The 14164-nt window shown below is 33.3% G+C and overlaps 1 protein-coding gene across 8 annotated transcripts in view; it reads right to left on the reverse strand.

Annotated features, from left to right (window-relative positions):
• CHD2 (chromodomain helicase DNA binding protein 2) overlaps window positions 1–14164 on the reverse strand; it is a 187260-nt gene that overhangs the window by 33945 nt on the left and 139151 nt on the right. For all 8 annotated transcript variants that reach the window (XR_004232431.1, XM_031955540.1, XM_031955533.1 and 5 more), the window contains 4 exons: window positions 11124–11297; window positions 7060–7235; window positions 5031–5072; window positions 2095–2234 (listed from right to left, as the gene is read on the reverse strand). Coding sequence is in view for 7 of the 8 variants with exons in the window: in XM_031955540.1 (XP_031811400.1) it covers window positions 2095–2234; window positions 5031–5072; window positions 7060–7235; window positions 11124–11297 (532 nt within the window). In the remaining variant the exon portion in view is untranslated. The remainder of the gene's footprint in view (window positions 1–2094; window positions 2235–5030; window positions 5073–7059; window positions 7236–11123; window positions 11298–14164) is intronic.

Consider the following 14164-nt stretch of genomic DNA (forward strand, 5'->3'; position numbering starts at 1 on the left):
CTTCGGCTTCTGGCTGACTTTTTGTGAAATTCTGATGTCGAAATAATTCACTTACTATAGTATCACATCGGATTTAATAATCATTATTAGTACCTTCAGGATTTTGCTGGAGTAGGTATGTGGGAGCTGGGCAATCTGCCACCCTTTCAGGTAGCCCATCTTAGCCAGAAGTCCAATTATGCTTATTTGCTGCAAGTTTTCTTTTCTTCTGTTTTTATTAGGGGTGATAAGAGCAATAGTAGTGTCAAATAGCGGAGGGGGGATTGAAATACTTTTTTTTTAAATGCATACAAGAAACAAAGAAAAGTTCAGAAGTACTACTAAGTAGGACAATTTTAAAAATTAACAGGTAGAATTGATTACATAATTTTTTTAAAAAGCAAGCAGTATAAAATAGAGCTTTACATTTTCATGTTCTACTGCATACACGGAAGTGGACATTTTAAGTTTAGAATTTTTAAAAAGATTTAAAAAAAAAAAATTTAGGAATGTTTTTGTTTTTTTTTTTTTAATATTTGTAATAATAAAAATGTTACCTTATAGGAAGTTCAAAGAAGTTCCAAGTACTTTACAAGTACAGCTAACCTTCAAATGATTTCTACTATAAGAATGGTTAGTCTGAAACTTAACATCTTATAGGTAGCTAAGGGATAGATAAAAAGGTTAATTCTTGCTTAAAGAGAAAAAAAATCCAGTAGGATAGAAAAATAAAAACCAAAGCTTACTAACGAAATGGTGCTATTAAATTAAATTAAATTCTTGATATCATTTTACTTTTTATGTGAAATAATATAGTTCATGAATTAGGCAATGGGTCTTTTCTCCTAAGATAACGAAATGGCATTGGGTTTATTGTAGCAACAGAAAAGTATTTTGTTGCTCTTCTATGAAGAAATCAACTGATCATGACAGCAAATTTCTATTTCCATTAAACTCAATGATTCCTACCTGATCTATAGACAAAATAAAACTATCTTCACTACAAAAAAGTAAATCAGGGCAATCATGTATTGGAAAAAAGAGGGACAGGCAAAAGTGAAATGTCACAGGAGAAACCATAAGAAAAACTGCAAAGAGCTATTGGATTATGGAACTGAACTCACTTTTAAGGTCATTTCCACTGCTACTACACAGGTATTTCTGAGAATCATGAAGTGAGTCACAAAAATAAGAAAAGACCTTGTCAATGGCAAAAGCTATAAAGTCCCCCAGAGAAACAGCATCTACAACAGGTCAAACCCTATTGTAACAAAAATCTTACTGAAATAAAAATATTTCAAACTTAACCAATGATACACTTCAAGCAATACTCCATAAAATTAAATTGCAATACAACCACACAAACTGACCAACTTTTTTAATTTATAAGGATAATAATTCAAGCTTTATGTCAATGTAGGATTACTACTGCTCTTTACTTGGTTTATAAGGTGCCATTCATCTGGCGCTAACATAGGAATGAGTTGCAATAACTGTCAAATCAGCACTTCCTAGTTTCATTCAACTTACTCTGAAAACTGTGCAGCACAACAAAAATAAGATTCCAACACCATTTTGCTTACTAAACTTCCTAGTCTCTAGTTCATTCATGTTCTTTTTTTCAAGGAGTTGAGCATCTCATTTCCTCTGTAGTTCAACCTCTGCTTTCATGATTAGTGATTGTAACAATACATATCAATGTCTCTGATTATCTGGCTTCTGACACACAAGATTTTTGTCATTCATCTACCCAAAGGGACAATGGGGACTCAAAGAGGTGGGATAAATATCTTACAACTAATAAAATGTAGGCTCTTACAGGGAAGGTACTATTTTCATTTTTGTCTTTCTTTTCACTAGTACCTTACATACATATATATATAATGATTTACTAAATGTTTATTGAAATAAATTGAATTTAGCATGCTATATCCACTGAATTTCTGCATATCAAACAATATGATGTTCTCTAAGAATACCATTATTTTAAAATCCCTGGAAATGGCACAAAAGCAATGTCAAAACAGCTGCAGCAAATAAAGAATTTAGGAAACAACTGCAGCTCTTGGGGAAACTTGAGGCTACATGTTCAGTACAATGACCTTCTGGACTTACCTTCACTGGCATTTTCTTTCAGCTGTTCCTCATATTCTTGCATTGCTGATACACAGCTGTTATGAATCAATTCACCCAATCGCTTCAGATCTGCTACAGACTTATCTACCAACTCAGCATCCCGAGCAATGCACTCTAGACTGTGGAATGAGAAATTTAGGACATTTCAGATACTCTTCACACTTTTCAAATATTGGACATCAGAGATCCCTTGCTTGCTCTTATAAGAGAATTTTCTTCTGCTCTTTTTTCTTCACTCTTAGCATGAATGAAATATGTGAAAATTTTACTTTCTATTTTTCAAATACAGAACAGCAGTTTGAGTGTTTTTCACATACTTTTAAATTACATAAATTGTATGATAATTGGTCCCATCATTATATACTGCATGAACTAGTATTCTGTACTGTGAAGTACCCTATACAATTCCTAAAGGAGTACTCACATTAATGAAATTCATTATGAACTCTTTAAACTATAGATGTTATATATGTTAAAAAGAACATCAGAAGTAATCTAATCCTGCATACAAAACCAAACCACTCCTCCATTTCATCACTGATAGGTGGTTTTCTAATTCTTCCTTAAAATTTTCACTAATACAGAAACATTATCTCCTGATGTATTCCATTCCACCCTGTAAAACTATAACTGCCTTCATTCTGTATACTAGACTTCATTAATGAATGTAGAATACATATGGATTCACTTCTTTGGTTTTCATGTCAGAGTTGATTCATATACTCTAGCCTACATAGTTCCAAATCACTCCCTAGAATGGTTGCTCCAGTTCACAATTCTACTCAATGCATTAATATCCCAATCAGTTATCTTACTTTAGATAAGACTGGATTAAATTTACCTTCAAATCAACAGAGTCTCTCTTAAAATACGTTTGTCTAGTCTTGTTTTGCTTTTCCTCTACTTGTGAAATTTACCTTAAAAACATAAATATATATTTCTTAAATTTAACCTTACTAGAATGTTCTTTCTTCACTAATCATTACTTTTTCGTCCTAACTTGCATATTTTACAATATTCTAGAAACTAAGGACTAAGTTATTTCTATTATGTATTTTATCTCTAAAAAGAAAAAAAAATTATATGAATGTAACAAGTGCCTAAAAACTGACTTCAACCTAGTATTTTCCACACCGTAAATTGATTTTGGCTGACATAACTTAGCAGATATTTCAATATGAAAATCCCATTGGTAAGTTTCTCTTGGAACCTTCAGTTTGGTAGAAGGGCACAAGCCAGCCTACTTTTATTTCCCTTCCATTCCTGTTCCCGACTTTATGAACTTCAAAAGCACAGCTCTACAACTATCATGCAGACTTCTCTCTAAGACATATTCTCTGCAAGTCTGCTGTCTTATCTATACACATAGTGGCCAAGGGGTTAAGATTGTTGGCTCTACTCCTATATCTAGAACTGTGTGCTTATATTATATTATTTAATGCAATATGTAGTATGTTGTTCAGTATACCTCTCTGTAACAGCTAATGATATTTATTTCTAAAGGGACAATATCTCCTCTCCAAAAGAGAAGGTACATGAGTTCTAAATTTTCATTTTCTACTACAGCAGATATTTATCAGCAGTAATAAGAATCATGATAATTTCCCTTAGATCAGTAATATGACTCAAATATTCAATAAATCTTTGATCCCACAAATCTGAAAGTTTTTTCTATGATGTTGTTCATAGCCAGACCGTCTTGTGTCCATGTCGTCTCATAAGCTTCCAAAGGGAGTCCACCCCACACAGATTTGTTATATACTTTATGGTATTTTTTTTTTAAGTCTGCAAATAAAAGCAGAAAACTAGACTACTTGAACTCAATACTGGACTTCTCAAAAGGTATCATGGATTCTAATAATAAATCTATAGTTTTTCATTTTGAAACTGTACCAAATCTAATGAAAATTGTATCCAGTATTATCTAAAGAAAGATAAGTGATTAGGTGTGATAGAGTTGTAAACTGACAAGCATTCTAGGGAGCAATTTGGAACTATGTCAAAAGGGCACTAAAACTGTGCATATCTTTTAATCCAGCAATACTATTACTAGGATCAGTATCCCCAAGAGATCATAAAAAAGAGAAAAGGACCTATAAGTAGAAAAATATTTATAGCAGCCCTTTTTGTGGTGGCAAAGAACTGAAAATTGAGGGAATGCCCATCAACTGGGGAATGTCTGAACAAATTGTGGTATATGAATGTGATGGAATACAATTGTGCCATAAGAAATGATGAGCAGGCAGTAAAACATGGAAAGACATTAACATGAACTGATGTTGAATAAAGTGAGCAGAACTAGGGAAATATTGTACATACTAATATCAACATTGTACAATTATCAACTATGACTGACTTGGCTCTTCTCAGCAATATAATGACCTAAGACAATTCCAAAAGTCTCATGATGGAAGAAAAAAAAAAAAAAAGCTATCCATATCCAGAGAAAGAATTATGGAATCTGAATGCAGACTGAAGTATACTATTTTATTTTCTTTTTTTTTTTTTTTTTTGGGGGGGGGCAGTGATTTTATGGCTTTTTCCTTTTGTTTTGTTTCTTCTTTCACAATATGACTAATGTGGAAATGTTTATATGATTGCCCATGTACAACCTATATAAGATTGCTTACCATCTTGGGGGAGGGGGAGAGAATTGGGAAGAGGGAGAAAAAAATCTGTTACTCAAATCTCAAAAAAAAAAGTGTTGAAAACTTTGCACATAAGGGAGGGAGGAAGAAAGAAAGGAAAAGGGAAAGAAAAAGGGAAAGGAAAGGCAAAGAAGGGAGGGAAGGAGGAAAGTGATTCCATCACTTGTGCATAGAAAATATCAGAGTATTTTAATTCAGTAAATAAAACCTACATAACATTAGCTAAATTATAAAGTATATGGTGGACAATTTAGTAATTAAACATACCGTTCAAGAGGAAGTCCAAATTTCTTATATGCTTTGATGAACCTAAGAAGAAAGACAGTAGAGATGAATAAAGAAGTAGTACATTAAAATGACAAAACAATTTTAAAATATACAATTTCAAGTGTACCCTCACTTCACTTTGAGCTACATGGAATACTATGAAAATATACCTACAGTCTTTCATATAAATTCCATTTTATGAATTATGGAACTGTTGTGAATACAACTATACCAATTATCCTAGCTTCTATTCCCTTCAGTCTGTGCAGACAAAAAATATGGAGCTGGGTGGGAGGGAGATGACTTGGTACCATTAAGATAACAAACACCAAATTGACAGCACTTTGAAAAAGAAAGATTGTAAGAAAGCGGTTTAACAATAGTGTCAATTCAACAGTGCATAAGTTAGTTAAGTTTTTATAAAGCCCTATAGTGGAAGTGGAGATACAAGAACAAAAGTAGAATCAAAGACTAAGTTCTTTGAAGAGGTGTAAGTGAAGCATACACATAAAGCCAAGAAAAATTCAGAGTAGTTGAGTAAAGAGGGTGTCTGAGCTTAGGAAAGTGAAAAGACTAGGATTTCTTTGGAATCAAAAAACTGGAAGTGGGCAAGTGAAGAGGAGTAAGTAGGAGGCAAAGAGGAAAAGGGACATTCTGAGTTTCAAATTCCTAGGGAACACCAATGTAGAAATATCTAGGAGGCAGTTAGTCATTTGAGAATGGAGCTCAGTAGATAAATAAGGACTAATACAATAGTCATCTGCACAGAAAACTAAACTGACAGGAGTTAACTAATAGAGAAAGTCTAAGGAAAGAAGAGAAAATGACCTAGAAGAGAGCCATAGGATATAATCATACTTGAGGATGAGACATGTATAATTATTCAGCAAAGGACACGGATAAGGGACAGTCAGATAAGAAGGATGAGAAATAGAAACAAGCAGTATAATGAACGCCAAGAGAGGAGGGGTTATTTAGAAGATTATCAATAGTGTCAAAAGTGATAGAAAAGTAACTCAGGATGAAGACTGAGAAAAGGCCATCGGATTCATCAATTAAAAAGTCATTGATAAACCTAGAAAAAGAAATTTTAGTCAAAGGATGGGATCAGAAGCATAGCATATTGCTAGTGAGTAAAAAATAAGTAGAAGGTGAGGAATTGGAGTCAATGAATATAAATTACTCTAGTTTGGTTTTTTCCTGTGTATATGAGCGGAGGAGGGGGAAAACGGGATTCACTGTTGTTTTATTATTTTAAGTGTGCTTGTAAAGGAAAGCAGGGTCAGGTTTTACTTGACTTTTTTAAGAGTGGTAGAAACCTATGTATGTTTGAAGACGGAAAAAGAACCAGAGAATAAAAAGATTCAAGTTTTCTGAGTAGTATGGTGGGGCTGGCCTAGGAGTAGAAATTGGCAAGGTGTAATAAGTGGCAATAGAACATAGGGATAAGGAGTGTCAGAGAACAGTGTCAAGTTAAACTTGGTAACTAAAGGGTCAAATTTCAAAGGGAGAACAATGAGGCCACAGCAAAGGAGATGAACTTCAAAAAGGAGAAAAGGGTGGAATGATTAGAAGTTATGAGGAGAAGAATAAGTTTAAGAGGAATATTGGAGAGGAGGAGATATAAGGATAGGAAGTTATCAAAACAAATACTACCTTCATTATAACCTCTAGAGCACATGAAAGATTTCTCCATGCATAATACGAATTATTTTAATGGTGGAGATGGCCAGTTCACTCACTTTTTGTTTGTTTGTTTGTTTGTTTTTTGCTTTTGTCAAATAATGTTAGACGTAACCAAAGAACAAGTCGGAAGAAAAGCTCAATAAGATGCAGACTTATCAGAAGACTAGGCATTAAAGGAGCAACTCTTTTCCACTCTTTCGAAGTATTAAAATCTACCTCAGCAGCCATGGTTTTAGTCATTCAAGGCAAATTAGTGTTTGCAAACTAACTGTATTCATATGCTATAGGTTTATTCATAGTAGCACATGATTTGAAACAAGTATGACTTGAAGCCTCTACAAACCTTCGAATCTCAGCATCTGTAAATCCCTCTACAAGGTCTTTTCTGACACTTCGAGGACGTCCTCTGCGTTTTGGCCTCTTGTCATCATCAGTATCATCTGTCTCACTTTCTGAACCAGAAGATCTCTGGGCCCTTCTTTTAGACTCAACATCCGAGTCACTGTCATTAGCCTGAGCCTGAAAAAGTCAGAAGCAGGTTTGACAGTGTAATGAATACCAAAGTCTATTTTTCAGCTATGGCTTAAAAACTGAATTTGAGCTTTATTTTTGCCACTAAGAAGCTATGTGAACTCCCGCATATTATTTTTCTTCTGTTAGCATCAATCTTCTCATCCATATAATGGAGCTATAACAATACCTACCTTGCAACCTCACAAGGGTATTGTACACATCAAGTCAGAATATATATTAAAGTATTTTTAAAACTTTGTCTATATACATGTAAAATATTTAAATGATATTAACAGTTTATATTTGTAACTTTTTATTTCTGGTTAAAGTAATATTGTGTCCCTTTTATCTAACTATTTTTAATATCTGTTTGATAAATTCAATAAGAATACAACTCTTTCTTTAGAAATTGTTCTAACTGTCTGCAAGTGGCAAGGAAAGCCATTTTGAGTCAATATAAAGAAAAACTTCCTAACAATTAGAGCTATTCAAAAGCATAACATACTGCCTCAGTAGTTGACAGACTGAAAGACTTCAACTAAAGGCTAAGTAACCATTGTTTGGGAATGTTTTAGACAAGCTTCTTGTTTAGATTTGTGGTTCAGTGATTCCAGGAGCCATGGTGATTACTATATCTGATTTCACAAAACTATGTTAGAAAACAACCATCCAAAGTGACAACTAATTCTACAATGTTTTTCCACCATTTTAATTTAAAGTTAAATCTCCGAAGTACTTTACACTTCCTTTATAGGTTTATTATCACAGGAATAAGCAAACTACATTTGAAAGAATAAGAGATTTCTTTCAAATAAGTAGCTTTAAATGTTTAATTATATGCAAAATCCTATAAGGCCTCTATTTGTCTTTAGCATTACATCTTTTATCAGCATTTATTTCATTATTATCTCAAAGTAGGAATTTGAAAATCTCACTTCATGCATTCCATACTATCTGGAACAACAGATTGCTCCTTTTATTATTCCTAGTCTCTCATTTCTCTTTGATGTTTATTTGTCAACTGGCTGCTTCTCTTTGACTACAAACATGCCTAAGTCTCCTCCATTCTCCCTTGATAAATCCAAAACCACTACTAATCATCCCTTATCTTTTCCCTAATGTGGCTAACCTCCTTAAAAAAGCTGTCAACAATCAGTGTCTCCACTTCTTTTTCTTTTAACTTTACATTCTAGCTTCTTAACTCATCATTCAACTGAAATTATGCCTTCCCCCTCCCCCCAAAATATTATCAATGATCTCCTAATCAATAAATCTAAAGACCTTTTTTTCTCAACATTCAATTTTTTTTATTTTTATTTTTTTTGCTGAGGCAATCGGGGTTAAGTGACTTGTCCAGGGTCACACAGCTAGGAAGTGTTAAGTGTCTGAGACCAGATTTGAACTGGGTCCTCCTGACTTTGGGGCTGGTACTCTAACCACTGTGCCACCTTGCTGTTCCACCCACTGCACCACCTCACTGCTCCACAACATTCAATTTTCTAGATCTTTTTGCAACCTTTGAGATTGTCTATAATTCTCTCTTCTTGATATTCTCTTACTTCTAGGTTTTCAGAACATTAATCTAACTAGGTCTCTTCCTAATTCTTTGAATAATTCCTCTCAGGTGCCTTTCCTGGATCTCCACTAATCCTGGGTGTTCTATAGAACTCTACTGTACTTTCTCTTTTCTTCTCCTTATATACCATTACCATTTTACTTAGAAACATCACCAGTTCCTATAATTTCAATTATCGCCTCTATGGCAAGTAGGTGACATAGTAGACAGAGCACTAGGCCTAGTGTCAGGATGAGTAGAGTTCAAATCTGGCGTCAGACATTTACTCAATGGCAACTCATTTAACCTCTGTTTGCCTTAGTTTCCTCAACTATAAAATGGAGATAAAATTAGGCTTGTTGTGAGTATCAAGTACGATAATAATTGTGAAACACTTAGTATTGTGTCTGGCACACAGTAAGCATGATATGTTAACTATTGTTGCTGTTGTGAATAATTCTCAGATCTTATCTAGCCCTCACCTCTATCATGTTTCAGACTCCCATATCCAAATGCTGACGATATTATCTCAAACACATCTTAAACTCAACATGTCTAATACTAAACTGATCTTTTTTCCTCCATTCCTAATAATTCCCCCTAATCCTTTCTTTCATATTCCCATCATGCAAACTCCTACCTTTGACTCCTCATCTTTTCTCATCTCTCCACATCAATCTAAGGCCAAGTCTTCTGTCAATGTTGTCTTTATGGCTCTTTTCTCATATATCTTCCTCTCTTGACACTGCCAACACCCTAGCGTTGGTCGTCATCACCTCATACTTGGACTACTGCAACAGCTTTCTAGTTGGCCCAAGCCTCAAGTCTTTTTCCAATATATAGTCCATTCTTCCTTCACTCAGCTATCAAAATGATCTTTCGAAAGCACAGGTCTAACCATGTTACCTCTCTATTCAATAAATTCCAATAACTACCTATCACCTCCAAAATCAAGTATAAAATTCTATTAGATATTCAAAGCTATTCATAACCAGTCCCACCCTATCTTTCTAGCTTTTATGCACCTTACTACCACATATACAATCTGATCTACTCATTTTGGCCTCCTTGCTATTTCTTGAAATATGACACTTCATTTCTTAGTTCCATGCATTTTCATTGGCTGTGAGCAAATAGGGAATTCTCTCAGTTCTCGTCTCTGTCTCATGGCTTCCCTCATCTCATCTAAAGCTACCTTCTTCAAGAAGTCTTTCCTGATTCTCCCATAATATTAGTGCATACCATCTGTTGATTATCTCTATTTGTCCTGAATATATCTTGTTTGTGTAACTCTTTGCAATTTTTCCTCATTACAATCTGAGTTTCTTGAAAGCAGGAACTATCTTTTGCTTTTCTTTATATAAATATTTTAGCACATAACAGGCACCTACCTAATAAATGTAAACTGGATTTGGAAAAAAAAGTTTTTAATCTGCTTTATTTATTCATTGAAGCTATGTTGTCATTATGAACTAATATATATATGAAATAATTTTGATTTTCAGACAGGTGACAGTAGATAGAATGTTGTCCTTAGAACTAGGAGGAACTGAGTTCAAATCCTGCCTTAGGTACCAGTTGCTAACTAGCATAAGTGATATAATCTTTTTCAGACTGAGTTTCCTTATCTGTAAAGTGGAGATAATAACAGTAACCTACCTCACAGGTTTGTTATGAGAATCAAAAGAAAAAACATTGTAAAGTGCTTTATATATTAAATTATATAAAGGATTATTTTTTTCTCTTGTTGAAGAATTTTTTTTTCCTATTTATGCAGCTTTTGATGATTATATTTTTTCTCTACAGATGAATGGCCTTTGATAGGGAGGAGAGGGGAGGAAAGGTTCTCATCTCTGCACTAGTCTGAATGTTTACATGGTGGTTTTATGGAAATGGAAGACAATATTTAAAGGGACAAGATGAATAAACAAAATCATGATGTTATTGCCAAAGAAGAGCTACAACATCACTATCAAATTCTATTTGTGATATTTAATTGTCTGTCCTATTATTCACCAATAATATCACCTCTTCCCTATAACCCTCTCCTTAAATAGGAGCAGTGAGGTAGCACAATGGATACAACACCATCCCTAGAATTAGGAGGATCTGAATTCAAATACTGCTTCTGACATTTACTAGCTGTGTGGCCCCAAACAAGTTACTTAATCTTGAATGCCTCCAAAAAATACATTATGTAGTTAAAAACATCGTCATCATATAACATATAAATCCAAAGATTTTGCTTATAATTTGAAATATACAATCCAAATATGCAAGTTTATATAGCCATAGTTTCTTCCGACTAACTGATTCTCTTGTACCCCAACACAACGTACCTTTTTTGCGGAACTTCGAATGCGGGGCAACATATAAATTTCTTCTAACTCTTTTTGTCTTTCTTCTTCCTCTACTTTCTTCCTCTGATCCTCTGGAATGATCTCATCCCAGTCCTTATGTGATCTTTCTTCCAACTCAGTTTCTTCATCTTCCATTGTTGCAAAATTGGCCACCTTAAAAGAAAAAACTCGCCACTTTCAAAATGATAGACTCTTCCAATCATAAAAATCTGGCAGCATTTAAGTTTATTCAATGTTCTAAATCTGATTTTATATTACTATCAAGATGATAAGATACTCGGACTCAGAACACCAGGAAGCTGAAATTTTAAATCGTTTTGTTCCTTGCATGAACGGTTCGGTTCTGAAATGACAGTCTCCCTTTAAATCAATGAGCAGGAAGTTTTCCCCGACTAGGATAGCAAATATAAAAGTTACTTAGATCCTCCTTAGTCATAAGGGATGAAGTGTCATCTCCTCTTTGCCTCCATTTGGTCACACACCAAATGTGTGGGGTTTTTTAGGTTATAAAACTTATGCTAGAATGTTAAAGATTTTTAACTTAAAAAAATCATATGGTGAGATCATTTATGTTATTTTTACATATATACAGTATCATTTCCTTCTCTAAACTATCCACACTGAAAGTTTTGAAAAAACTAAACACAGACATAAATACAAAAGTCTTAGATTTTATAGTTGAATTACTTGTATTTTTAGTAAAGAGATATCTGATATCAATTGGCAAATTTACCCAAGTTTCAGTTAAGATATAAAATGTTGGTTTCCATTTTATTATTCCACAATAAACTGATATTATTTCTATAAATGTGATAAAATGATATTCAACAAGAATTTGTCAAGTCTTTGAGCACAAAATTCAAAGCAATAGTTGTTCATCATATTGGATGCTCTATTGACTTTTAATTAAAATATCAAATATTAGCTAATTTAAAGTGAAATTTTCCCATTTTGAACTTTAAACATTCTGCCTTGCTAGCAAATCATAACAATTTGTTCTCTGTTTCTGAATAAATGAATATCATATCAATTCAGAAAATTGACTTTAGGAAAAGAAATTTTTTAAGCTTAACAAAAGGAAATACTGAATATTCACGAAATGAATATTCAAGAATAATAAACTAGAGCAACATCATTCATGTATTTGTGTGTAAGTAAAAGAAAGTGATTTCATATTTTGCCATCTGATATTTTTTCTTATGTACTGAAAAATTTGTTCTTAGGACAGAGAATAATATATAGAAGAATGTCAAAGATTAAAATTCATCATCTTTCCTATACTACTACTGACTTTCCTCCAAACTTCATAATTTCTGCTTAGAGGATATCACTATATTTCTTTCATCTGTTCTCTTCATCTACATACCTTCAACTTTTATTATATTACATTCATGTATTAACTTATATTATGTACCATCTATATCTCCTGGATTTCTTCAAATCTAAACTGTGAGCTATGGGACAGCAAGAAGTTTTTTGCCTTTGTTTTTATCCCCAGAGCTTATTTTTTTGTCTGGCAAATAATAGGTACTTAATATATTTGCTGTTAATTATTGTAGTGGCCTTCTATCTCCCTACTTAGTTTCTCTCTCCAACCCAAACTCCAAACAGCAAAATGACTATACCTACCAACAGCCTAGGCCATGTCACATTTTAGCTTAGAAACGTTGAGGGATATAACTTGGAGCACCGAGAGGTTAAATAACCTTACCCAGGCTAAGATAGCCTGTTATGTTAGAGACAGTTCTTTAACCCAAGTTTTCCCAGTCTTTAAAGTCACCCTGATCTTCTTTCCACTATTGCTTAACTGAGGCCCTTAATAAATGTTTGCAGACCATCAGTTAAAAAATGTCTGAAAAAGTTATAACCTATGAATGTAGTGGGATATTATTGTTCTTTAAGAAATGATGAACAAGATGATTTCAGAAAGGCCTGGAAAGATTTACATGAACTGATACTGAGTGAAGTGAACAGAATCAAGAGAACACTGTACACAGTAACAAGATTATGTGATGATCAACTAAGATAGACTTGGCTCTCAAGACTGCTGTGATTCAAGGTAATTCCAATAGACTTGGGTTAGAAAATGCCATCCACAACCAGAGAGAGAATTATGGAAATTGAATGTGAATTGAAGCATTATTATTATTTTTGTTTGGTTGGTTGCTTGCTTCCGTCTCATGTTTTTCCCCCTTTGGTTTGATTTTTCTTGTACAACATGACAAATATGGAAATATGTTTAAAAGAATTGCACATATTTAACCTATATTAAATTTCCTGCTGTCTTCAAGTGTGGGAAGTTAAGGGAAGAGGGAAAAAAATTTGGAACACAGTCTTACAAAAATGAATGTTGAAAATTATCTTTACATGTATTTGAAAAAATAAAATACTATGGAAGATTTTAAAAATAATGTGAAAAAAGCTTTATTCAATAAATGAGTAAATATTTGCAGAATGAGTGAAATATGTAGACCTATAAATATATATGAGAGAATAAGAAATGATACATAGAAGTATGTGTAGAGTTTTACACACACACACACACACACACCCACCCCTCTGTGTCTAACAATAGCCATTCCTTAGGGTGAGAGAGAAGGAAAGAAAAAAAAAGGGAAAAAAGAAAAAGAAGAAAGTTACATGATAACTTCATTCTGTATTTAAAAAGAATAGCAATTTGTACATAATTGAACTATAGTTTCATGTGCAATTTTTTTTTATTTTATGTTATGGAAATGCTTGTTTCATAAATTAAAAATAAAATAAATGAATTTTTTTTTTTTTAAATAAGAAGGGTCAGTATACTATAAACATGTGAATAAAGATGATATCCAGCTCCCATATCACTTCTGATAAATTCTGGAGCTCTCAAAAAGTAGTTCAAATAGCAATGGCAAATTAAGTAATCCAACCACATAAAAGTAATGAATCTGTGAAACTCAACAAGATTGCAAAAGGAGAATATACAGAGAACATAAACATTAAGAGATCAAGGACAGGTTAGGGAGTCAATGAAGGAG

This window comes from Sarcophilus harrisii, chromosome 2 (genome assembly GCF_902635505.1).
Source record: "Sarcophilus harrisii chromosome 2, mSarHar1.11, whole genome shotgun sequence".
Classification (NCBI taxonomy): Eukaryota; Metazoa; Chordata; class Mammalia; order Dasyuromorphia; family Dasyuridae; genus Sarcophilus; species Sarcophilus harrisii.